The 24,728-nt window shown below is 42.6% G+C and overlaps 4 protein-coding genes and 1 pseudogene across 4 annotated transcripts in view; 1 reads left to right on the top strand and 4 right to left on the bottom strand.

Moving 5' to 3' along the window:
• Positions 1 to 24,728, bottom strand: part of LOC132865856 (zinc finger protein 850-like) — a 1,522,149-nt gene that overhangs the window by 1,192,588 nt on the left and 304,833 nt on the right. The gene's annotated exons all lie outside the window — the stretch shown is intronic.
• On the bottom strand, positions 5,190 to 8,007 carry LOC132866543 (uncharacterized). The gene is made up of 6 exons (XM_060899374.1): positions 7,795 to 8,007; positions 7,450 to 7,578; positions 6,570 to 6,763; positions 6,091 to 6,238; positions 5,582 to 5,786; positions 5,190 to 5,494 (listed from the first exon to the last, which is right to left on the bottom strand). The coding sequence occupies exons 1-6, from the start codon at positions 8,005 to 8,007 to the stop codon at positions 5,190 to 5,192; spliced, it is 1,194 nt and encodes a 397-aa protein (XP_060755357.1).
• On the top strand, positions 15,125 to 15,559 carry LOC132865917 (histone H4). Its single transcript, XM_060898423.1, has one exon. It carries the CDS (start codon positions 15,144 to 15,146, stop codon positions 15,453 to 15,455), a length of 312 nt encoding a protein of 103 aa, XP_060754406.1. The 5' UTR covers positions 15,125 to 15,143; the 3' UTR covers positions 15,456 to 15,559.
• On the bottom strand, positions 16,032 to 16,932 carry LOC132865889 (histone H3). Its single transcript, XM_060898400.1, has one exon. It carries the CDS (start codon positions 16,592 to 16,594, stop codon positions 16,184 to 16,186), a length of 411 nt encoding a protein of 136 aa, XP_060754383.1. The 5' UTR covers positions 16,595 to 16,932; the 3' UTR covers positions 16,032 to 16,183.
• LOC132866544 (histone H1-like) lies at positions 17,566 to 18,152 on the bottom strand (annotated as a pseudogene).

Raw genomic sequence — 24,728 nt, forward strand, 5'->3', positions numbered from 1 at the left:
AATGCAGTGAATTTAGAACTTTATAGATTCTGTATTAAATGTTGCATTTGTGAGAGCTGATAAAGTAAGGTCTGATATTTGATATTGCATTCCTTTCTGTGCTGCTGCTGGTAACTTAGATAAATTAGTGGCATGTTCATTGACATTTATATAACTATTTTGTCTATTTTAAAATTATTTTATCTTAACCGTCCCAGGCGGGACGGCACCACTTGGAAATTGAAATTGGCATGTTATGATTGCCGTCTGACTACGTCACATGTGCAGGGTTGAATAGCCGAGTGCGATCCCTTGTACCAGGTCATCTGTGTCAGGGACAGCCACTCCCCCATTTTGGCTATACACAGGACTCCCCCTCAGTATCATGGAGCTGAAATGGCGATACTGGATCATTTGATATCCTACGAAGACAGTGTTCAGTTTGAGAATGATGCTTAAGAAGGTGTCTTCTGGACAACCTAATCAATGTAAAAGTTCTGGCACAGCCATTTTCACAACACTGAAAATATTCAGATGCCTAATTGGCACTGTGCACCGCACATCCGTGTTTTGCAGCGAAAACCAACATATGCTGTTTTATTCACATATTCAGTAGAGCTATTTGCTGTGGTGACATTAGTTACTGACTAATTCTCTGTAGTGTTTTAGAAATTGTGATCGGAGGCCAATTTTGGGAATGAAACTCACAATGGGGCCCTCATCTAAAAGAAGAAAACTCTCCTCATCTAGTGCCTCACCTGAAACACAGAAAACAGAAAACAGTAGTTGTACGTTGTGGGTCTTATAATGGCACAAATTATACAGCTAACCCACTCCCATCCCAGCCCTGATCCACAGACACACAATGCACATTTTACTGTGTATTATATTGTATACTATTGTTAATAAATATAAGTATTGTAGTTTTCCATTGCAGAAACTTCCAGCAATTACATGCTTACCTCCAAAACCATCTGTGAGCTCATGGGTCCGTGTATGTTTTGGTCATTGGATTTTCCCTTTAGGAATGGGTATTAAAAAACAAAAAATGACTGGTTTATTTGATTTTCATTTTGACACACAAAAACAAAAATTGAATTACACTGCATTTTTCTTTTATTTTCATGTTTTATTTCACATTACAAAAATAAATTCACTAGTCAACAGGAACGAAAAAACGGACCAAAAATAACCATTTTTTAATATTATCGCACCGGAAGCCAGCAAGAGCCCATCATAGACAGTAGAAGAAAAGCGCATCATCCAGGACTGAAGGAGAGTGATAGCCTCATGATGATGATGGCAACCACAGACGCTACGTTCACACTGCAAGGCTTAATGCTCAATTCCGATTTTTTTGTGAAATCCGATTTTTTTGTGAGGTCGTTCACATTAACAAATATATGCGACTTGTATGTGATCCTCAGTATGAACGAAAAGCGACCTCAAAGTGTTCCGCATGCGCATTGCAGGATACGACGACGTCACACGCAGTGAGCATGGCCAGTGTTTACGGAAGTAAAACCGCCCGGTTGCGGTATGACTCATCCAATCTAGCTTGAATAGCTGTATCCCCCCAAATGGAAATCAGCTCCCTAACCTCTGCATCCTTCCATTGAGAAGATTCAGAACCTTCACAGCCCGAAGTGTCCCTCGCATTGATGTCATGCGCAGGGGCGCAGATACGTTTTTTGAACTGGGAGGGACAAAAAACTGGGGGGGACAAAGCTGCCAGCAAACCAACCCCAACCCCGATATGCCTGTCAAACTTGTTGTTAGTAACCATAGCAACCAAGCTCGAGCTCGCAACCTGTGCAGTCTGCGCAGCTCAACCAACCAAATATCAGTCTTTGTTTTGTTTTATGTGAGTTGTTGCAACTATGTATATACTGCTGTGCACCTCAATAAACCGAATGGTAATTAGTCTTTTGATTTTTCCGTGAGGTTTGCCTTATGCAAAGAAAGACAGCATAGACGTTTTTTCCTCCCTATAAGTGGGGGGGACTGAACGAGGTGAATTTAAATCTGGGTGGGACTCGTCCCACCCTCTATCTGCGCCCGTGATTATGCGCCATGTTGTTGTAACTTTTTTGAGAGCCCCGCCGCCTACTTCAGCGCAGAATAGTGACGTTTGTGGCTTGTTGATGATGTGTAAGTCAGATGAATGCTTCCTGGTGGTTCAGACTGAAGTCGCATATGAAAAGAGCGGATAGGAATCGGAATTAGGACCACATATCCAAACGGCCTGGGTCGGATTTGAAAAAATCGGATCTGTGTCATTCATATTGTCAATAAAAGATCGGATACAGGTCACATATGGGCGAAAAGATCGGATTTGAGTCACTTCAGCCTGCAGTGTGAACGTAGCCAGAGACTTCAAGGAGGAACATGGACCAGTACATTGTGTTCAGAAAGGACAAGAGAGTTTGTCTTCGCGATGAGGACATGACTACCGAAAAATTAAGTCGGATCTTTCAGGTAGGTAAAAAAAAAAAAAAAACGGAGGTAACGTTGGCTACTAGCCTAACTTACTGTGTGCTTCATGCTAGCTAAAGATTTTTTTTTTTACTTCAAATTTAGAATTAATGTAATTTGGACAGTTAGTTTGGAGGACTATCCTCATAGTAACAATAGATCACATTTTTAAAACGCTATAATAACACTAATATTAGGCTTAGCTGGTTAATGTTAATTGACGTGTATTTCTTAGGTCTCAAGTCACAGTCTGTATCTAACAGATGACTCCAACGTGGCTATATTTGCTGGAGAGATATCTGGCGCATTCAGCTCATTCGACCTGAGCCCAAGGGGGCATTATGAAGTGCACGGCGAGGACGATGTCGCCTCAGGGTCAACCACAACGGGGCAAAGCTTTGCCTTCACACGACCTTCGAGTACAGTCACCAGTGGCTCATTGCGGGGTGCCTCAGCCCTCCCCAGAGCCACTTCCAAATTATTTCAAAGGTAACATTAAGTTACGTATGAAACCATAAATAACATACTGTATATAACAGATTTTGTTGCACACAAGCACCATTAGCCATTCTTTGAGTCGTTTGTAGACTCTATTATCTAGTTATTATTGATATACAAAGTAGTGGAAAGTAGTCAACTAGGCTAAATATTTTTATTTAAGTAGGCTACTGAGCATTTTAATTTGCTTCTATACTTCTACCAATACATTTCATAGCAAATATTGAAATTGTTACTCCACAATATTTGCTATACACAATATTAATATTTACTCCACAATATCTGACATAAGACCATTAAGCATTGCTAGGTGTCATGGTTTGTGTTCATGTGTCTCCCGTTCGTGTCTTGTGTGATGTCATTCCCTGTCTTGTCATGGGGTCTGGCATGTTCCTTTAGTGGGAATTTGGTTTGTGTTTTATTTTGAAGTCTGTGTCTCCCCTCTGTGTGTCTCACCTGTTTTGATTACCCCTCTTCTCCCTGTGTATTTAAACCCTGTGTTTCCCCTAAATCTTCATTGGATCGTCTGTTACTTGTCATTTGTCCCTGCTTGGCCCTCTTGTGCTGTTCCTCCAGTGAGAAAAAAATCTTCCAGGTCAGTGTTCCTTGCTGAGGTGGTTGGTGGGAAGCTGAATCCTAGCAGAATGGTGGTGGTGAGGTTTTTAGAGTGCGAGGCTTCTCTTCAGGGGATTACCACAAAAGTACAGGATGCCATTGGAAGTCATGAGCCTTTAATATTGACTGATGCACAGGGCAATGCCATTGTGGAGTCAGAGGGAACAACAGGTGGGTAACATAAATACAAAAAATTGTGTTTCTCTGTCATGAGTATATGCTTCTGATTACGAATGAGTGAACCACTTCAGTTGAAATGTTTTTTCCTGGTTTCCACTCCTACTCCAAGGGTTGCCCTACTGGAAACAAAACTCAAGAAAGGTTCTTGCTGTTCCAGAAAAGGACTTTAGAGAGCTGCAGGGCACCAAAAGAAGGAGAATGAGGTAAGGTCATCTCATTTACACTGAAATGTGTTCCTTTTTTGTTGCTTTGTTTTTTTTCTGTTAGACTTATCATTACATGACTTTTCAGACAATTTTGCCATTGCCACCTCTGTATAGGCTACACCATACATAGGGTTAGCATTCCCTAATACCCTGTCTGCCACTAAGGAACCAACTCCCCCTTAAAGTATGAAAGCCTATCGACCTCATATTCAGGAATGGAATTTTTCACCCCTTACCAATTTTACTGTTTTGTGTATTTTTCCTAATAAATACATTTCCTAAATTGCAGATCTGACCTGGCAAAGCTACTTTTATAAACCAAATACTTATTATTTTTTAGTCTCTTTTCTAAACCTTCAAACCAAAGGTTAAGCTTCAACCCCACCACCACCAATCCTGCTCACCACATCCAGTACATATCTAACCTGGGTGTTTCGTTTTATCCTCTGTGTAACAGCCGAAAAGATGAAGATGTTGGAAGCATTGCAGAGGTCACAGAGAAAATCGAAGACCTAGTCCTTGCATCTCAGAGTCTCCCGGATGTCACTTCAACAATCAGGGAGCTCACCAGTCTGGCTGCAGCTCAAAAAGTGACCCTGACTCGTTCACAGCTACAAACCATTAAGCAGGGGTTCTCCTGTGTTATTTGCTTGAGTAAGTACCCAATGGATCTATTCTATATGGTGTGTGCCACAATTTAAGATTTACAAATAAACACTCTTTTTTTACATTATCTAACTAAGGTCAGCTGCGTGCCAGCCACTTTTTTTTTTACATTTTTATAATTAACAACATAATTTTATAATTAACAATGTTGTGCAACATAATGCTCATCCAGTACACTAAGAACATTTTACTGGGGACACACTTGCAGAAATTGATTAGTTTTTCTCATTTTGTGTTTTAGAGTTCATGACAGAGCCGCTCTTCACACAGTGTTGCCAAAACATCATTGGCTGCAAAACTTGCATGGAGCAGTGGCAGGAGCACTCAGACACCTGTGCAAAATGTAGGGGAAGTGTTGAAGGAAACAGCATGTTTGAAGTCAGTGGCCTGTCAGAGGCTTTTTCTGTGCTAAGGTCTCTTTTTGAAGAGGAATAATATTCATTTATTTACTCAAAAACAGGCAGGTAATTGAGTTTTGCTTTTTTTTTAATGATGAAAAATTGTTCAAATGCCCACTGCCACAAGTTCTACTCATTTACATTCTTCAAGTTTTAACAACAAATTGTATGTTTACACATTGCGCCGAGTTGTGGCTATAAGAAAGAGAAGTGCCTCTTTGTATGGTGCGAAATCATTGTTGACTGCTCTAGAGAGCAGTTCAGAAATGTCAGGATATTTGTCTGCAAACTGACTCTCAGCCAGTACTTTTTCTTGTTCTGTTAAAAATGGATCTACTCCAAAGGTAGATTGTGGTGTCAGTGAGGATCCCAGCTGTTGTCTGTAGAGTTCTGCTGCTTCAACTGAGTGAGGCAACAGCTCCTGTGGGATTTTTTTGGGACACCCACTGCGAGCCAAGTCGTTTGGTATACCTTTACCTGTAAAATAAAGAACATACTGTTGACCTTGAGACTGATGTGTGTCTGTTGTAATTATTTTAATATTTGCAATACTGATTATTTCACCTGGAATTCGATGAGCATTCCAAGACTCTACCACTCTTGTAAGACCAATCTGGCACAGCTGACCAGTCAGGCAGGACACACAGTATCGGACAAGGCTGTCATCCATGTCTAGTACTTCCTGGTCCACCAACTGTAGAAGGGCTGTCTTCAGGGGGTAGTTGACACGATTATTGATCTCCGGCCAGATTCGTTCAACTATGTGATTCTGAATGTGAGGCAAAAACGTGTTATTAATTTATTCCAATGGTCAAATGAAAGAATGTATTTTACAGTCCATTTTGCAGAATTCCCAGTAACTCCACCAAATCTGCAGATTTGCTAGAAAAAAGTGTTCTGCTTATCAAAAAAGTTGGAAAGAATAGCAATTCTGAAAAAAGAAGACAGCATGCTGCTGAAACAAACTATAGTATCTAAATACTAAACAACACTAAATATTAATAAATAAATAGCTCCAACAGGCATAGATGGTGTGTGTTAGTGAAGCCACCATAGAAACTACTGAACTATACCCTTGTGGATGGAGTTTGTATGTAAGGTCTTGTCTCCTGATTATAGCGATGAGATGACAGCAGCTCCTGAATGAAGAGTGTCAAATAAAATTCCTTTCCATGATCGAGGCGCACCTGGTCCCACATCCCATTGGCAAGTACTGCAGGCCTATTGGATGAAAAACTGGGTTTTAATTTGAGCAAAGCTTTTCAAATTTAACCATTCCAAATCAGATATTCCCTGTAAAATTTAATGATTCAGTTATAAAGTAACTGTTAAGCTGTCAGCATTTTGTCACACTTGCGTATGTAAGATACTATTTCAATGACAGTATAAGAGTCTGTCATGGGACTATGCAGCCTTTCCTTTCAAGTAGGATGTCCAAATTCACATAGTGCATATCACAATTTTGATACCATATTAATACATTGGCCAGCATCCGCTGTCTTGCATAAATGACAGACTACTGTTTAAATGTCCACAAATTACAGGCTGTTACCTGAAAACATCTTCATAGATGGCAAGGTTGTTTTTTATGGGCATTGTGGAATGACCAACAACGTTTTTGCTGAAGCCATCAATGGCTACAACATGTGTGACCCCAAACATCACTAACTTTTCATTCTGGTCCAGATGAACCCTCTGTCCCATGTAGTCTGCCTGGTATGGTATGGGGTTGAGGTTGCGGGCACCCTAAAAGAAGACACAAAAATAATTTGACAATTCCACAAAACACAACGTAGGCTACAACGCTATCCTCCTCAACAACAAAGGCCTACCTTTAATGGGCTGATAATATGGCACCTTTGACACTTCAGGAGTAGCCTACAATATTATTCCCATAATTGAATCTAATTACTTTCTTTTGGCCCATCCCTTAGATTGCCTTATTGCTGTTGTTGGGATGCTTGTATGTGGCTTAGTGTAGTACTGCTACTTTTCGACACCAATAGGTGGCAGTAGCACCCTGATGTGGGCAGAGCCGTATACGGCTCTGGATGTGGGTGGGTGACTGGCGCTCTTCATCAGAAGTAGGCTACTAGGAAAATAATACATTCTAAATGCTACACTAACAGAAGACAGCACAACCTGTTTCTATTTTCAAAGTAAAGCATTTGTTATTGTACTACCGCCAGAGATGTGCCCTTAACCACTGATCCTTGTTTACACCAACCACTCTGTTTACATATGCACATCATAACACCACGTAGCATAGGCTAGCCTATAATAATCCGCTAATCCATGAATTGATTTCTCAACAGCTTCGTTGAAAGCAAATGCATGTGTTTGTCATTGTGATGGTTATGAGGTAGCAGATAAGTCAAGTTACACGCCGCTATCTGAATCATCTTGAATTTGACATTTATAGTATAGCCTACCTGGCGTCTTGCTTCATTGTAAGGTTGGTGCATAGTTCTGAGCACTGATCCTATTCGTGTCTCTGCAGCATGTACCCCTTTCATGGCGAGGTATCCCTTCATCATCCTTCTGCCAAATGTTGGTCCCGTCTAGAAAATAACAAACACAATTTTAACATTCCAAAATCATGCTGATATGTTTTAGTTATTGGGAGTAAGCATGGGGGTGGAGTGATTGTGTAATGGAATTTGCAAGTGTTTTAAGGAATCTGTTTACTCTATTAGCCTATTGTGATAAATGTGAAATAAACTTGCTTCTTTGCACACGCACACACATATCAAAGAAGAAAAGGTCAGTTTTCTTACCTCGGTAATGGCTTTTGCCACCTCCAACTCCAGATGTTCCTCGGGCAATCCCATCAAGTTTATGCCGTTTTCAGCACAGAATCTTCTCACATTTCTAGCTGAAAATCCTCTCCCGCCCCCGTTTACCTCTGAAATGCGCGCAGAGATTTCGGAAGATGACAGGCCTTGTTTTGCCATGTCTAAAATCATTTCTGAGTATGGCTCCAGAGACATTTTTCTCATTCGCGCTTTAGCCTAAATGGCAGCTTCCGGTGCGATAATATTAAAAAATGGTTATTTTTGGTCCATTTTTTCGTTCCTGTTGACTAGTGAATTTATTTTTGTAATATGAAATAAAACATGAAAATAAAAGAAAAATGCAGTGTAATTCAATTTTTGTTTTTGTGTTTCAAAACGAAAATCAAATAAACCAGTCGTTTTTTGTTTTTTAATACCCATTCCTAAAGGGAAAATCCAATGACCAAAACATACACAGACCCTCGTGAAGCTGCTATTTTGCAAGTTTGTTTTTGACACAGCTGTCCGTTTATATGCATACAAAGGCTGCAGGAAAAACACACATCTGTCAGAAACAAAATCAACATGTCTGTCTCAATAAAGAAAAAGTAGCAGCAACATGTCCTAACATTTGATGATATATGTGTCAATACGAATAAGGATTGACATTCACCACCTGTATCACCATGCAAACTGGCTAACTGTGAATACATTTTTCCATGTAATTTTGCTGCCTTTACAGCAGGGAGAGTTTGTATAAGCACATCATAATATTACAACCCTTAATCTGTGTAGCTTTAAGCTGTCCCCTTGCCAGTCATCATCTTCCCGGGCACAAAGATTGTTCATTGGGGAAAAAACAGTGCTTTTAAATGTAGTATGACCCAGCGGCTGGGATGTTTCAACTCAACAGCAGCCCAACAGCTGCGCAAGATTAGAAGTGACCATGCCTGAGCACACTGGACAATGCCTAGCTGTTAAAACTACACAAAACTACACAACATGGTCGTCACAAACAAAGCATCATTTGTTTACGTTAATTAATCAGATCATCCACAATCATCGCTGAAAATCAGCAGGGGAAGGAGCTTAGAAACAGCTGGTTATGGCTTGTGGCTCCTTGTCCCATTGACTGTCCATTCCCTTCCCTGTCGGTTCCCTTCTGCCTGTGGATCGCCACTCTGCTGATCCGCTGAAACCACTTTGTTTATTGCCCTCCAAAATCAGCCCTTTTCCAGTGCATTTTGAAAGCTACTGGACAGGACAGCTGGAAGAATAGATTTTTTTTTAATGGTAATGTAGCGCAAATACTATAATGACTGATTTAAATGGACCCAGCTGCTGGGTAGATTGCATCATATCTGACTGTCCTCAACCACTAAGCCAGCAGCTGGGTTATAGAAAGCAACTCAGAATGAGTTAAAATGACCCAAGAATATGACCCCACAGCCTCGACCCAGCATTTAGGTTGGGGGAGGAAGAAAAACAAGGCAGCATTTTTTCGAGAGCACTTGTGTGGTGAAGCGTCGGCTCTGTTAACAGTGTACACCAGGGGTGCCAGGGTGAAATTGGTCAGGGGGCCAGATTGTTTTCAAGTGGGACCTCAGGGGGCCGCATTACCGGCGTGACAAGACCAAACACTAAACAAATAGACATACTATTTGATATCATTTATGAATATAAATTTTATAAATGTTTGTTTTTTTAAATAATAAAAAAACAACAAAATGGACAAGGACACATAAAAACACAACTAAACTGTAAATTACTTTGATCAGATTTATTGACAACTTGCACATAAAACCATGTCAATACACAGGCCTAATTAGGCCAATTAAAAAAGATGGCCCTAAGTAGCCCTAAAGAAGTCAAAAGATGTGCCAAGGTGAAGTACTCCACCAACAGGCCAAGTGACTAAATATTCACTAGAACTTAATAATAAAAAGACATAAATAACAGATGGTACATTAACTTAAACAACTCCCACAAACTCCCACTCCCACAAACATACCCTCCCAATCATTACTTCACAGCACTATGTTACATGGGCAGACAAGCCAGCTACATTTTACATGTCGAAGCCAGAAGCCTTTTATTTTTCACCAGCTTGTCCACATTGGGGGACAGGCTCTGGGCCGTGGCTATTTTCATGACATCATTGAGATGTCCATGTGTCATATGATTGAGCATTTTCGATTTATTAATATTCATAACTGAAAATGCCTGCTCACATAAATATGTTGTCCCAAACATACAGAGTATTTTACCTGCAAATGCAGTGATAGTCGGGTACTCAGGTGGCAACGATTGGTAGAATGATTCAATACCAACAGATTTGTACATGTCCTTCAACCGCGTGCAGCATTGCAAGTCTATCAGTTCCATTTGCATCGCCTCGGGGACCTCGGAAGCATCCGTGGTGAATGGAGAGCCAAAAAACGCAAAGTCCTTTTCCAGTTCAGTGAAAACCGTGAATCAATTGGCAAACTCGTGCATGAGACCGGAAAGCAAGTTTGCATACTTGTCCATGCTCTGATGACTGACAGACAGAGATTTCAAACAGGGGAAGTGGGCTGCATTGCGCTGACAGAGCTGTGCCTTCCATAACGCAAGTTTACGTTGAAACGCACGGACACCGTCGTAATACTCGGTAACGAGTTTGTTGCGACCTTGCATATTAACATTCAATAAGTTCAGGTGTTCGGTAATGTCCACTAAAAAGGCAAGGTCCCCGGTCCATTCGGTGTCGTCCAATTCCTCCACAGGCTTCCCTTTAGCCTGCATGAACTCTGCTATCTCTTTGCGCAATTTGTAGAACCGTTTGAGCACTGCGCCTCGGCTCAACCAATGCACATCGGTGTGATAGGGAAGGCCCTGGTGGATGTCATTTTCAGATAAAAATGCATCGAATTGCCGGTGGTTGAGCCCTCTCGCTCTGATAAAATTGACAGTGGCAATATAATTTAAAATTTAAACAGTCTGTGGCGTGAATTGGACCGATGCAAATGGCAGGGCCATCAGGCAAATCTCCGCCTCTGACGTCAATGTGATCGGCAGTGAAAGACAGGTAATTGTTCTGTAATAATTGTTCGATGGGGTGCGGCAGACATTGATGGCTCTCTGCCGGCCGAACGATTAGAGGGCCATCAGCAAGGGGGCCGGATTAGATGTTCATTCGGGCCGGATCCGGCCCGCGGGCCGCCACCATGGCACCAGTGGTGTACACAGACATCGGTGTGGATCAGAGCTGAGTGCCGGGCCGAGTAATAAGGTGATGTTCTGCATTCTGCGACCTGTAGCTGTAGTGGACCGAGGAGTTTAGAATCCGGGCCTTGAAGCCACAGACGGGCTCAAAAGGGAACGCCAATGTTGCACAAACACAGAGTGCTTTTACTAACCTCATTACAGTGATGGCTGTTTGTTTGTTTGTTGACAGGGAGTAACTGCGCATGAGCAGACACTGATCTGTTGGCAGTTGTTTGCAGTTCGCTCAGCCGATCAAAACAGTGAAGCGTAGGCTCTGTTAACAGTGTACACAGACATCGGTGTGGATCAGAGCTGAGTGGCGGGCCAAGTAATAAGGTGATGTTCTGCGTTCTGTGACCTGTACAGTGGTGCTTGAAAGTTTGTGAACCCTTTAGAATTTTCTATATTTCTGCATAAAGATGACCTAAAACATCATCAGATTTTCACACAAGTCCTAAAAGTAGATAAAGAGAACCCAGTTAAACAAATGAGACAAAAATATTATACTTGGTCATTTATTTATTGAGGAAAATGATCCAATATTACATATCTGTGAGTGGCAAAAGTATGTGAACCTCTAGGATTAGCAGTTCATTTGAAGGTGAAATTAGAGTTAGGTGTTTTCAATCAGTGAGATGACAATCAGGTGTGGGTGGGCACCCTGTTTTATTTAAAGAACAGGGATCTATCAAAGTCTGATCTTCAAAACACGTTTGTTGAAGTGCATCATGGCACAAACAGAAGAGAATTCTGAGGACCTCAGAAAAAGCATTGTTGATGCTCATCAGGCTGGAAAAGTTTGCAAAACTATCTCTAAAGAGTTTGGACTCCACCAATCCACAGTCAGACAGATGGTGTACAAATGGAGGAAGTTCAAGACCATTGTTACCCTCCCCAGGAGTGGTTGACCAGCTAAGATCACTCCAAGAGCAAGGTGTAATAGTCAGTCACTACGTTTACATGCACATAGAGAGAATCGAATTTCTGCCGTTGCTCGACTGAAATCGAAGTTCAAAATGCCATGTATACACCTTAATTTGGCTGAAATTGAACCGAACTTGATTTCTCGGAATCGAGCTACACAACCTAGTTTATGCGATTTCTGCTGAGCTACTTTGTGCATGTGTACCCTATCGAGCTAGTTGTCGAGCTACTTCCGGAAGTGACGAGTGACGAGACCACAAGCGGGAAACACAACAGCCTCGGTCGGCATGACAACAATAGTAGCGAGCAGCAGAAGAGGTCAGGAGGAACAAACGAAGAAGAGAAAATGGCGATGTAGAGCTCTCTGAAGTGTGGGTGGAGCACAGAGGACGGCAGGACAAAGCTTCTGGTACTAATAGGCTTTTTATTGTCAGACTTTTCAGTTTAACAGCCTACTTTTATTCTTGAGAGAAAAAAAAACCACACACACACACACACACGCGCTGTGTTCTAGTCCCGGGATGAGCTGTCCCCTCTGCTCTCCCTCTGCCTCCTTAAATAGGGCGCAGTTACTGGGAAGACACACAAACACGTTAATTACCGTCAGGTGAAGTGATTCTGCCACTCACCTTCCCTGGCTCTGCCCTCCTGTCACAGACCAGCGCTTGACCACGCCCCCACTGCCACAGGCAAGCAGAAACGTGCTTAAGGAGTTGAATATATTAAAATTCATGGACGGGAGAAAAACGCGCAATGGAGAACATGGAACTGATAACTTTGTTTACACTCTTGAATAGCTCTTCTTCATGACGACAACCGGAAGTGTACCAACACGATGGGACATGTTGCGCCACCTGTGGCTTGGGTGCACAATGCACCTCACACAATAGCCCGATTTCATTGTGTGCATGTAGGATTGGATTTCTCTGGCACCCTGCTGGGACCTTCAGCTCGATTATCGACAGCAGTTCGATTTGGATGTGCATGTAAATGTAGTCAGTGAGGTCACAAAGGACCCCAGGGTAACTTCTAAGCAACTGAAGGCCTCTCTCATATTGGCTAATGTTAATGTTCATGAGTCCACCATTAGGAGAATACTGAACAACAATGGTGTGCATGGCAGGGTTGCAAGGAGAAAGCCACTGATCTCCAAAAAGAACATTGCTGCTCTTCTGCAGTTTGCTAAAAATTATGTGGACAAGCCAGAAGGCAATTGAGGTATTTCACCTGACGTCACAGGGTCACGTGACGCCCCGGTGTCCGCCATTTTGGACGGCAAGCTAGCTAATGTCAACAACAGTAGCTAGTATGTTACTGTAGCAATGTTTACGTTCAGTCATTTGGATGACTGTTAAAACCTTTCAGTCTCAAGTTTTTCCTTTACTGGATTTACTAGTTTACTGAGCCAGCCAGCCCCGGAGCGCTAGCTAGCCGGCCAGCCAGCCCCGGAGCGCTAGCTAGCCGGCCAGCCAGCCCCGGAGCACTAGCTAGCCGGCCAGCCAGCCCCGGAGCGCTAGCTAGCCGGCCAGCCAGCCCCGGAGCGCTAGCTAGCCGGCCAGCCAGCCCCGGAGCGCTAGCTAGCCGGCCAGCCAGCCCCGGAGCGCTAGCTAGCCGGCCAGCCAGCCCCAGAGCGCTAGCTAGCTAGCGCCAGCCAGCCCCGGAGCGCGCTCAGTAAACTAGTAAATACAGTAAAGGAAAAACTTATAACGGGCCATGTCTCAACAGACTAAGAAGTTATTTCAATGACATTTAATAACATTTTGTTTATCCTGAGGACCGAAAGTAAATGAAAATGTGAACAAACCTTAGCTGTCAGTGAACAATCCTGGTGGAAGCAGGTAAACGTCGTTCTCTAAGCCTGCTAACCTCAATTTTTGCAAATGCCTCTCCCTCTGCTCGCCCTGTAAATGCCCTACGTCGCTGGATAGTGAAGGTGTTTTCTGCATCTCGCTCCTTTTTCTTTTATGTTTTTCGTTTGTCGCCTTCCTCACATTCAAACTGATTCGAGCCGTGCCGTCCAAAATGGCAGCATCACATGACTTGGTCACGTGAGTGAAATACCTCAATTGGAAAAATGTTTTGTGGACAGATGAGACCAATATAAAACTATTTGGTTTAAATGAGAAGCGTTATGTTTAGAGAAAGGAAAACACTGCATTCCAGAATAAGAACCTTATCCCATCTGTGAAACATGGTGGTGGTAATATCATGGTTTGGGCCTGTTTTGCTGCATCTGGGCCAGGACGGCTTGCCATCATTGATGGAACAATGAATTCTGAATTATACCAGCGAATTCTAAAGGAAAATGTTAGGACATCTGTCCATGAACTGAATCTCAAGAGAAGGTGGGTCATGCAACAAGACAATGACCCTAAACACACAAGTTGTTCTACCGAAGAATCGTTAAAAAAAAGAATAAAGTTAATGTTTTGAAATGGCCAAGTCAAAGTTCTAACCTCAATCCCATTGAAATGTTGTGGAAGTGACCTGAAGTGAGCAGTTCATGTGAGGAAACCCACCAACATCCCAGAATTGAAGCTGTTCTGTACGGAGGAACAGGCTAAAATTCCTCCAAGCCGGTGTGCAGGACTGATCAGCAGTTACCGGAGACATTTATTTGCAGTTATTGCTGCACAAGGGGGTCACACCAGATACTGAAAGCAAAGGTTCACATACTTTTGCCACTTGTAATATTGGATCATTTTCCTCAATAAATAAATGACCAAGTATAATATTTTTGTCTCATTTGTTTAACTGGGTTCTCTTTATCTACTTTTAGGACTTATGTGAAAATCTGATGATGTTTTAGGTCATCTTTATGCAGAAATATAGAAAATTCTAAAGGGTTCACAAACTTTCAAGCACCACTGACGGAGTAACTGCGCATGAGCAGAGCATGAACTGTCGGCAGTTGTTTGCAGTTCGCTCAGCCGATCAAAACGGCGTAAAAAATAATGTGAATGATAATGTTTCTGTGCACAGAAAGGATGAAGAATGCGCTCGCCAGTGAAAAGCTGTGGCGTTCTGTTTCTTTTTGAATGTGTTTTACTGCGGGACCGTTGTTCTTAGGCCTGAGGCCCGCCCACTCCGGGTCTCAACTCGGTCCTGTAGAGAGTATATAAAGGCTGTGGGCGCTGCGCAGTGGCATGAACTGAGCGGCTTGACTTGGAGAGAGCAGCGCGATGTCTGGCAGAGGAAAGGGCGGCAAGGGGCTCGGGAAAGGAGGCGCTAAGCGGCACCGGAAAGTTCTTCGCGACAACATCCAGGGAATCACCAAGCCGGCTATTCGCCGTCTGGCTCGCCGTGGCGGTGTGAAGCGCATTTCCGGCCTGATCTACGAAGAGACCCGCGGTGTGCTGAAAGTGTTCTTGGAGAACGTGATCCGCGACGCCGTCACTTACACGGAGCATGCCAAGAGAAAGACCGTCACCGCTATGGATGTGGTGTACGCCCTGAAACGCCAGGGACGCACTCTGTACGGCTTCGGCGGTTAAACGCTCCGACACTGAACCGCACCAACACAACGGCTCTTTTAAGAGCCACCCACTTACTCATAGAAGAGTAAACTCGTGTTTGTCTGTGTTGTTCCTTTGTCTTACACTAAATACAGAGTTGAATGAATACTTATTTACGGAAGATACATCGAGAAAAGTTGCTATATCAATGAGTAAGTAAAGAAGCTATTTTACTTACAAAGCGAAAATAACCGAGTAAAAATTATATGGGTGCTGCGCAATGACTTCTATTGAGTCGCTTGACTGAGTTATTTTAAATGTTTTATTTGTATCTGCGGATAAATGGAAGTCTGCCTTGTGACAATATACCTTGTTAAAAGCACAAAACGTGTGTGAAGTGGTAAATGTATTGAAATACGCACAAGGTTTTGTCCTTGATACATATAGACCAATTATTAAATACAGCATTACCTTTGCTCATTTCCAAGCAGCGGAGAAAACTTTCTGCTTCTCTCTTCTGATTACTGAAGCGGTGCTCAGACAATATTTAAAAGGACGGGGACAAAAACCTGTCAGTCAAACCGCGAGGAGTTCTAGAACTCTGGCCAGTGTCCTAACAGCTGTTCTGTTTCACTGCTCCGACTCCACTCGAACCGTGAGCTCAAACAGAACGGTGTTCCGTGCAGGGGATGGAGACGGGCTCGTTTCTGTGAGACAGTGAGGTGGCTCTTAAAAGAGCCTTTGTGTGCGTTAGACGGAGTCCGCGTTTAAGCGCGCTCTCCGCGAATACGGCGTGCCAGCTGAATGTCCTTGGGCATGATGGTCACTCTCTTGGCGTGGATGGCACACAGGTTAGTGTCCTCGAACAGGCCGACCAAGTATGCCTCGCTCGCCTCCTGCAACGCCATGACAGCCGAGCTCTGGAAGCGCAAATCGGTCTTAAAGTCCTGAGCGATTTCTCTTACCAGGCGCTGGAAGGGCAGCTTACGGATGAGCAGCTCAGTAGATTTCTGATAACGGCGGATCTCCCTCAGAGCCACGGTGCCGGGCCTGTAACGGTGAGGCTTCTTCACGCCGCCGGTAGCGGGGGCGCTCTTGCGGGCAGCCTTCGTGGCGAGCTGCTTCCTGGGCGCCTTGCCACCAGTGGATTTACGGGCCGTCTGCTTGGTTCTTGCCATGGCGGTGAGCTCTGCACTTCACAGATGAGAAACAGAATAAACGGCACCGGCGGACGCTGGCTTTTTCAACTCTAACAGCGCCCTGCGCTCATTGGGCGTCTTGAACGCGGTCGCCTGTCATTGGAGAGAACGCGCTGCGTCACCTATTCGCTATTGGACCGTCTTTTCCCGCCGACACAGTTTGAAACAGCCACACCCGCCCCTAATTTATTGCCGCTCGCGCAGCTCCGCAGAGCCAACAGCGCAGCTTAGCGCGTTTTGTAGGTTCAATCGCCGCACGGACAGCGCCGTCATAATCTATTTTCACCCATCAGCCTTCCTTTATCGCCAGCACACTACTGTTATTATTAGTGTTATACCAGTGGTTCTCAAACTTTTTTCACCAAGTACCACCTCAGAAAATATTTGGCTCTCCAAGTACCACCTTAATGACCATTAAAATACAGTAGCTTAGTAGGCCTAATTATTCATTAAAAACAAGGCGGAGATTTTATTTAACAAGTATATTTAATATTGTTGGCCACTGTAACATTACACACAGTACTTTGAACAGTAACACTGTGTTTAAATATAGGAAAATAAAACACTGTCCTTAAATAATGAATCAAATAAAATTAATTGCACATAAAAGTGAAATAAAACATTGTACTAAAATATGTACTATTTCAGAATAGTGGAAGTCATAATTTTTCTCCCCCCGTTTCTGCGCCCCTGGATGGACGCAGCACCCTTAGCATTTGCCTATATTGCCTATGCCACGGGCCGGCTCTGGTTATTAGTTCCATCAGCCCTGACTCAGTTCATGTTCTCCCAGCGCCCTCCTGTCACCGTTTTGTAAAGCAGGAATTAACTCCACCACAACAATCAGCAGCATCTGATATCATGAGTGAATATGAAATACTGCTCTTTGAACGAGAACATGGGTGGCTCTTAAAAGAGCCATTTAGGGAAATTAAACAGTAGTCAAACAATCATGTCCACTTCTTTTTGGGGGCCGCCTTTTTCGCCCTGTCCGTTTTGGGCTTTACGGCTTTGGGCTTCGCAGTTTTTGTCTTCTTCGTGCTCTTGGCAGCCTTTTGGGGGGTTGACGGTTTTTCGCCTTCTTCGGGCTCTTGGTACCTTTCTTGGCAGCGGCCTTCTTAGGAGACTTCTTGGCAGCAGGTTTCTTGGCCGCTACCTTCTTAGCGGCGGTTGGCTTTTTGGCGGCCGCCTTTCTGGCTTTGGGCGCGGCTTTCTTGGAGGGCTTCTTGCCTTCGGTCTGCGTCTTGTTCAGCTTGAAAGAGCCAGATGCACCGGTCCCTTTGGTCTGCACCAGGACGCTTTTCCTCACAAGGTTCCTGATGGCGATTTTGACGCGGGAGTTGTTCTTCTCCACATCGTATCAGGCGGCCTGTAAAGCTTTCTTCAAGGAGGAGAGGGACACGCCGCTCCTCTCCTGCGACGCAGAAACCGCTTTGATGATGAACTCACCGACGCTCGGGCCTGATTTCTTGCTCTTTGAAGCTGCTTTCTTCTTGGGCGCTTTGGCCGGCACGGCGGCGGGAGCGACTTCTGCCATCTGTCTCAGAGCTCAGTAGCGGAAGCGAGTGAAACACTGTGTGGGAAATGGAGGCTGGGGGCGGGGCTTAAAAGCGCTCATGAGAATGTTTGAGACTCAACTGCGCTGCCGCTGAGTGAGCGTGCTTCCGTCACACACTCGCACTTGTGTTTTCTCACGGCGTTTCTTGGCGAAAATAAGACTCGGAAGACAAGATCCAAAGTGATCGAGCACACGTTTAGCGAGAACGGGCTTTCTCATTCCTCCCGAGCTCCAGCAGGCCCAGGTACAGACCGAGCGTGTCGCGCAGTGGCCATAAAACAGCACGGTGCGGCTCGAGCCGGCGGGCTGCGCGTTTTGTGCGATGCCGTGTGTAAAAACGGGCTGAGAAACAGCGTGGTCGCTGTAAGTGCTCTGGGCTGAGTGGAAGGAAGGAGAGCCCTGTCAATGACCCTGATGGATTTCCACTGTCCGAGTGTAGTGTGCAGTTTTGGAAACGGAGCCGCTTTTGTGCTGTGGAAAGCACAGCTTTGGAGTGAGTGTGCGTGCCTGGGTGTCAGGGGTGTGTGTGTGTGTGTGTGTCAGGTGTGTGTGTCAGGTGTGTGTGTGTCAGGTGTGTGTGTGTGTGTCTATGTGGCCAGGTTGTGGTGTTGGATTTGGTGGAATTTGATGTGCCAACAGGAAGACTAGGCCAGGCGGAGACTCTGCTGCAGCCTTTTGGTTATTTTATTCCACACTCCTGGAGCTCTACTCGGACGACATCAAAAGAGATGTGAACCCAACTGTGGTATTCCTTCCTGATGCTATAATCCTAACACGAATCACGTTGTGAAGCTATAACCCTAAAAATAATCACTTTGCACAGCTATAACCCTAAAAATAATCACTTTGTGCAACTACAACCCTAAAAATAATCACTTTGTGCAGCTAAAACCCTAAAAATAATCATTTTGCGCAACTACAACCCTAAAAATAATCACTTTGTGCAGCTAGAACCGTAAAAATAATCACTTTGCGCAGCTATAACCCTAAAAATAATCACTTTGCGCAACTACAACCCTAAAAATAATCACTTTGCGCAGCTAGAACCCTAAAAATAATCATTTTGCGCAGCTATAACCCTAAAAATAATCACTTTGCGCAACTACAACCCTAAAAATAATCACTTTGCGCAGCTACAACCGTAAAAATAATCACTTTGCGCAGCTACAACCCTAAAAATAATCCCTTTGTGCAGCTAGAACCCTAAAAATAATCACTTTGTGCAACTACAACCTTAAAAATAATCACTTTGTGCAGCTAGAACCCTAAAAATAAACACTTTGCACAGCTACAACCCTAAAAATAATAACTTCGCGCAGCTATAACCCTAACATGAATCACTTTGGGCAGCTGTAAGGACATTAGACACTGGATGCTGGAAAATAAGAAATTTACCGTCAGAATTTTTCTCGACTTATCTAAAGCTTTTGACACTGTCGATCACAATATACTACTCAATAAACTAAACTCCTATGGTTTTAAAGGTTTTGCCTTCCAATGGTTAAAAGATTATCTGTCCAATAGAAAGCAATATGTTTTTAGTAATAGTTTTGTCTCATCCCATAAAACTGCAACATGTGGAGTCCCTCAAGGATCCATACTTGGTCCTCTTTTGTTCTTGATTTATGTGAATGACCTCGCCTTGGTATCAGACAAACTCTTTACATTACTATTTGCAGACGATACTAATCTATTCATGTCTCATAAAAAGTTTGATACACTTATAATAATGATAAATGATGAACTAGGCAAGCTAAATCACTGGTTCAAGGCAAATAAGTTGTCCATCAATATAGATAAAACAAATTTCATAATCTTTACAGAAAGAAATAAGAAATACAGTATAGAAATGGCTAAGATATTCATAGATGACAAACCCATTAAACAGGTAATTAATGCACATTTTCTTGGAGTCATAATAGATGAAAAACTCACATGGAAGTTTCATATTGATCATATTTGCAAACAGATTTACAAGAATATTGGAATCATAAGAAAAGTTGCAAGTTGCCTTTCACGTAAAATATTTATGACTTTGTATTACAGCTTGATATACCCCTGTTTAACATATTGCAATATTATCTGGGCAAATACTTATACTACTTCCATCAAACCACTGTACCAGTTACAAAAGCGCTTTGTGAGAATTGCATCAAATGTCTCTTTCTTAGCAAACTCAGCGACTCTATTTTACGATCTGAAAGTCTTGACAGTATATGACATACAGTAAACAAACTTCAAACAGCCATTTTCATTCATAAAGTAATCCATAAAAGTTCTTATATACCAGAGCATTACAAGGATTTATTCAAATTCAATTTAGATATCCATAGTCATAGTACCAGACAGCAAAACAATTTAAGGCCAATAATGACATAATCTAATCTAAGGGAGTTCACAATAATGTTTAGAGGCCCCTCCATATGGAACAGTTTAAGTCAATCCCTAAGAAATTGTTTGTCCCCACCCACTTTCAAAAAATATATAAAAAATGACTTCATAGACAAGCCAACTACCACCACCTGATTTGTTTGTTTTTCTTGTTTTTTTTATGTTTACTTATATATGTAAAATTTGGTATTTACTTTTTTTTTTACTTTTTCTACTATGTACTTATGATTTATTACTTATTAGTTTAAATTGTGTATTTGGTTTTCTTTAACTTCTGTTTAATTTGATATGTTATTTGATTGTATTATCTCATAAGTAAGTTAGTTCGTTAGTTTTTCCTTATTTTCTTGTATTTCAATAATGATTCGCTTTTTTCTTTTGTTTGATCTTATTTATTTATGTATGTATGTATGTATGTTATAATCACAGAAATTGTTATGACCATACAGTAATTAATCATAGTATAGGGGAAAACCCTTGAAAAACCTTGGAGGTTTCTGGTCTTCCCCTGCATGTTCTTTTTTCTCTGTTTTAACAAAATGACTTGTTTCTTTTATGTGCAAATAAACAATGCTTATTAATTTCCTTCTGCTTAACTCTGACAAGACTGAAGTACTTGGACTCAGACCACATGCAGCTAGAAGTAAGTTTTCTGATTCCACAGTAACTCTGGATGGCCTTTCTATTTCTTCACGTGCAGCAGTAAAAGACCTTTATGAGCTTTGAGCTCATTGTTGCTTTGCAGCTCAATTATTTCGTCCTGTAGTTTGTCAGGCACATCAGCTGATTCCACATTGAATGGTGTTGCAAATATGTTCAGGTCCTTCTTGTAACTTCTCATCAGCTGGAACTTCTCTCCAAAGGCCTGGAGTAGTTTTGCACACTCCCCAGCATATTCAGATGTCACAGCAGGCTTTTGTTCTTGCAAAGTAGGAAAGTGCACAGTGTTTCCCCTTTCCAGTTGCACTTGCCACAGCTTCAGTTTAGCTTCAAATGATTTCACATTTGAAAACAATGAGCTGAAAAGCTGTTTGGGACCTTGGAGCTTAAAGGAGATACACAGAGCCTTTATTTTTAAATAAATTTCTGAGTGGATAGTATCTCCATCCTTGACTCTTGTATGCTGCATAAATGGGAATAAAAAAATATATATATTTTTTTTTGAGAGTGAAAATCGACCGCAAAGTTGTCATTGGAGCTGCCCCGCTGAGCCAGCCAGCCCTGAGTGCATCACAGCAGGAGCCGGTTTTAAGGCCGAGGCCTTTTACAGCTATAGACCAAAGTCATATAAATAAAAATTTATGGTGAAAGTAAGAAATACCGTTACCAACTTGCTCAACTAAGACTGATTTGACTTCCTTGATTGTGGGTTGACTCTTATTAAAACAGGATAGGTGTTATAACTTATGCAACATACATGTACATGCATGCATTTTCACTGATAAAATGTAAAAGGCCAATTAAAGAATCAGAGAAACTGAGACAATCACATTCTGAAGCAAATTAAATAATTTTATACCACTGACTTAAACACACAATACAAGTTACATGTATTAATCTAAATGCAGGTAAACAACATGGGTTTTTTTTTTTTGTTTTTTTTATCCAAATGAGTCATAGCTTACCCGTCTGTGTTCTCGCTTCTTGAAGGCTGATCTTGTGGCTGATTGTTTTTGAAACAATCTGACTTTCAGTTGTTTGTTCAGTTCTCCGTTCATTCACTTCTTCCATGTAAGAGCGAGATGGCAGCAATATCCAGTTTAGAAATCAGACGGCTGCTCCACTCTTTCCCTTTTCTTCATACTGAGTACTCCGCCATTACTGCTCAGCTCAGGCAATTACTAAAACCCAGGACGGAGCAGGACGTCACCGGTTTTAGCAACAACCGCAGGGAGGTCACTGCCCGAGTGATATGTCCCATCCCGTTCCGTCCCGGGTTTTAGCAACAACCCTTGGCTCACTCCAGGAGGACTGGTGCAACTAAACTCACGTTCCTTTCAAAAAAAAAAAAAATAAATAAAATACTTTCCTTTCCTCGTATTTTTCTGTAATTGTTGGGACTGCACCCTCTTTCAATATGGGCTTATAGCCAACGCTCCTCAACAGATCAGAGGTCTCGTACGAGTCTTCAGTAAAATGTGCAGAGCAGAGGAGAGACCACTTCGTAGCCGCCCAATGTGCCTGTGAACTTCTCGCAAAACGCATCTTTGCAGTTTGAACATTCTTGGGCCATGAATGCAACGTAAATCCACCTTCTGTCATGTTGCTGCACCGGCCAAAAACACATCTACGTGGCATAGTGATAAATTAGCTCAAAATGGATGATCGGAGTTGCAGTCAGCTCTGTGTTTCAGTATAGCGGAAATGGTGATGAAACCGATAGACTTCCTGTTGTGACGTTATGGACGTCAAGGTCATTCACTTAGACCGATACCTATATAAATCACTTTAATCATAAAATTTACTATATTAGATTTATTGTTAACACTTAAAACTATTCCTGTGCCATTCTTGAGGTCTCAAGGCATTTATAAATGAAAGTGAGGCCATGGCTCTGCGTATATGCTTTAACATTCAGTTCTGAGAGGTATTTGGTAATGTCCACCATGAAGGCCAAATCACACAGCCACTTGCTATCACTGAGTTCAGCGACTGGTTTGCCCTTCATCTCCATGAACTGCTTTACTTCTACCGTCAAGTTGTAGAAGCGTGCAAGCATATCTGCACGACTCAGCCACCGCACCTCACAATGGTAAATCAGGTCTCCATACTCTGATTCAAGCTCACTCAGTAGCTCTTTCAACTGGAGACTGTTAAGTCCTCTGATTTTAATGAAGTTGATGGTGAAAACAACAGTAGTCATCACATTATTGAGCTTCAGGGAATGCGCATACAGGCTCTCTTGGTGTATGATACAGTGGCACACAATCAACTCATTTGGATCCAGACTGAGATGACTCATTTCTTTTTTAACCAATGCAGTCAATCCTTTCTGCGCACCAACTGTGGCTGGGGCTCCGTCTGTAGCCAGTCCACTTAGCTTGTCAAACTGCAGGTCGAAGTGTTCATAGCCAAAAGAACTTGCTCAAACAAATCCTCACCTTTGGTAGTGCCATGCATGGCTTGCAAAGACAGCATTTCCTCCCGTGTATCAAACTCAGCTGTAATCCCACATACAAAAATGGTGAGTTGGGCGGTATTTGTGATGTATGTTGTCTCGTCACAGGCGAATGAGAAAAACTGAAAATCCCTCGTGGTATCCTTCAGTGTTTTCTCAATGTCTTATGCCATGTCAGTAATCCAGTCGGAGACGGTTCTTTGAGACAAACTGACACTTTGGAAAAGTGTCACTTTGTCCGGTGCGAGCAGTCCTGCGGCAGCAACAAGGCACTCCTTCACAAACTCCCCTTCTGAATGTGGTTTCAATTTCTTAGCGATTAGCTCACTTACCACAAAACTAGCCTGTGTAATGTTTTCTTGGTTACCTTGAGGTCTTGTGAATGTTGCTTGTTGGGCGCCCAAATTCCGCCGAAGAGCATTAATTTTATCCACACACACTTGTCCTTTCAGCTCGTCCAGCTTGGCGTGTTTGGTGGTGTAATGATGCTCCAGATTAGCCTTTTTCATCACTGCAAGTGCTTCCCCACAAACTAAGTAAACTGACTTGCCTTTTACTTCCATGAAAAAATAATCTTTTGTCCATTTTTCCTGAAAAGCACGACATTCTGCATCTACCTTTCTCTTCTTCATACTCGCCATGGTGCGTTTTAGTGAAATCGTTAAACAGTCTGTCTATGCCTGCTAAATGACGTGACTGTGCATGATAATGAACTGTTCATGTGGGGTTCAGGACCCTGTCCTGGGCCTGGAAAGACAACCACTTGCCTATTTTATTAATTGCAGTCTCATTTTTTCTGATTTTATATGTATATATATATATATATATATATATATATATATATATATATATTTTTTTTTTTTTTTTTTTTTTTTTTTTTTTTGTGTGTGTGTGTGTGTGAGCCTGTAAATAATTATGAAATCATCTTGCAGTCCAGATCAAACGGTCTCATGGGCCGTATACGGCCCGGAGGCCAGACGTTACCCACCCCTGATGTAGCGTGTAGCATTCTAGAAAGGAAGAAGACCACCTCATTTGCTGTTTTT

The sequence above is a fragment of the Neoarius graeffei genome, chromosome 18, assembly GCF_027579695.1.
Source record: "Neoarius graeffei isolate fNeoGra1 chromosome 18, fNeoGra1.pri, whole genome shotgun sequence".
NCBI lineage: Eukaryota > Metazoa > Chordata > Actinopteri > Siluriformes > Ariidae > Neoarius > Neoarius graeffei.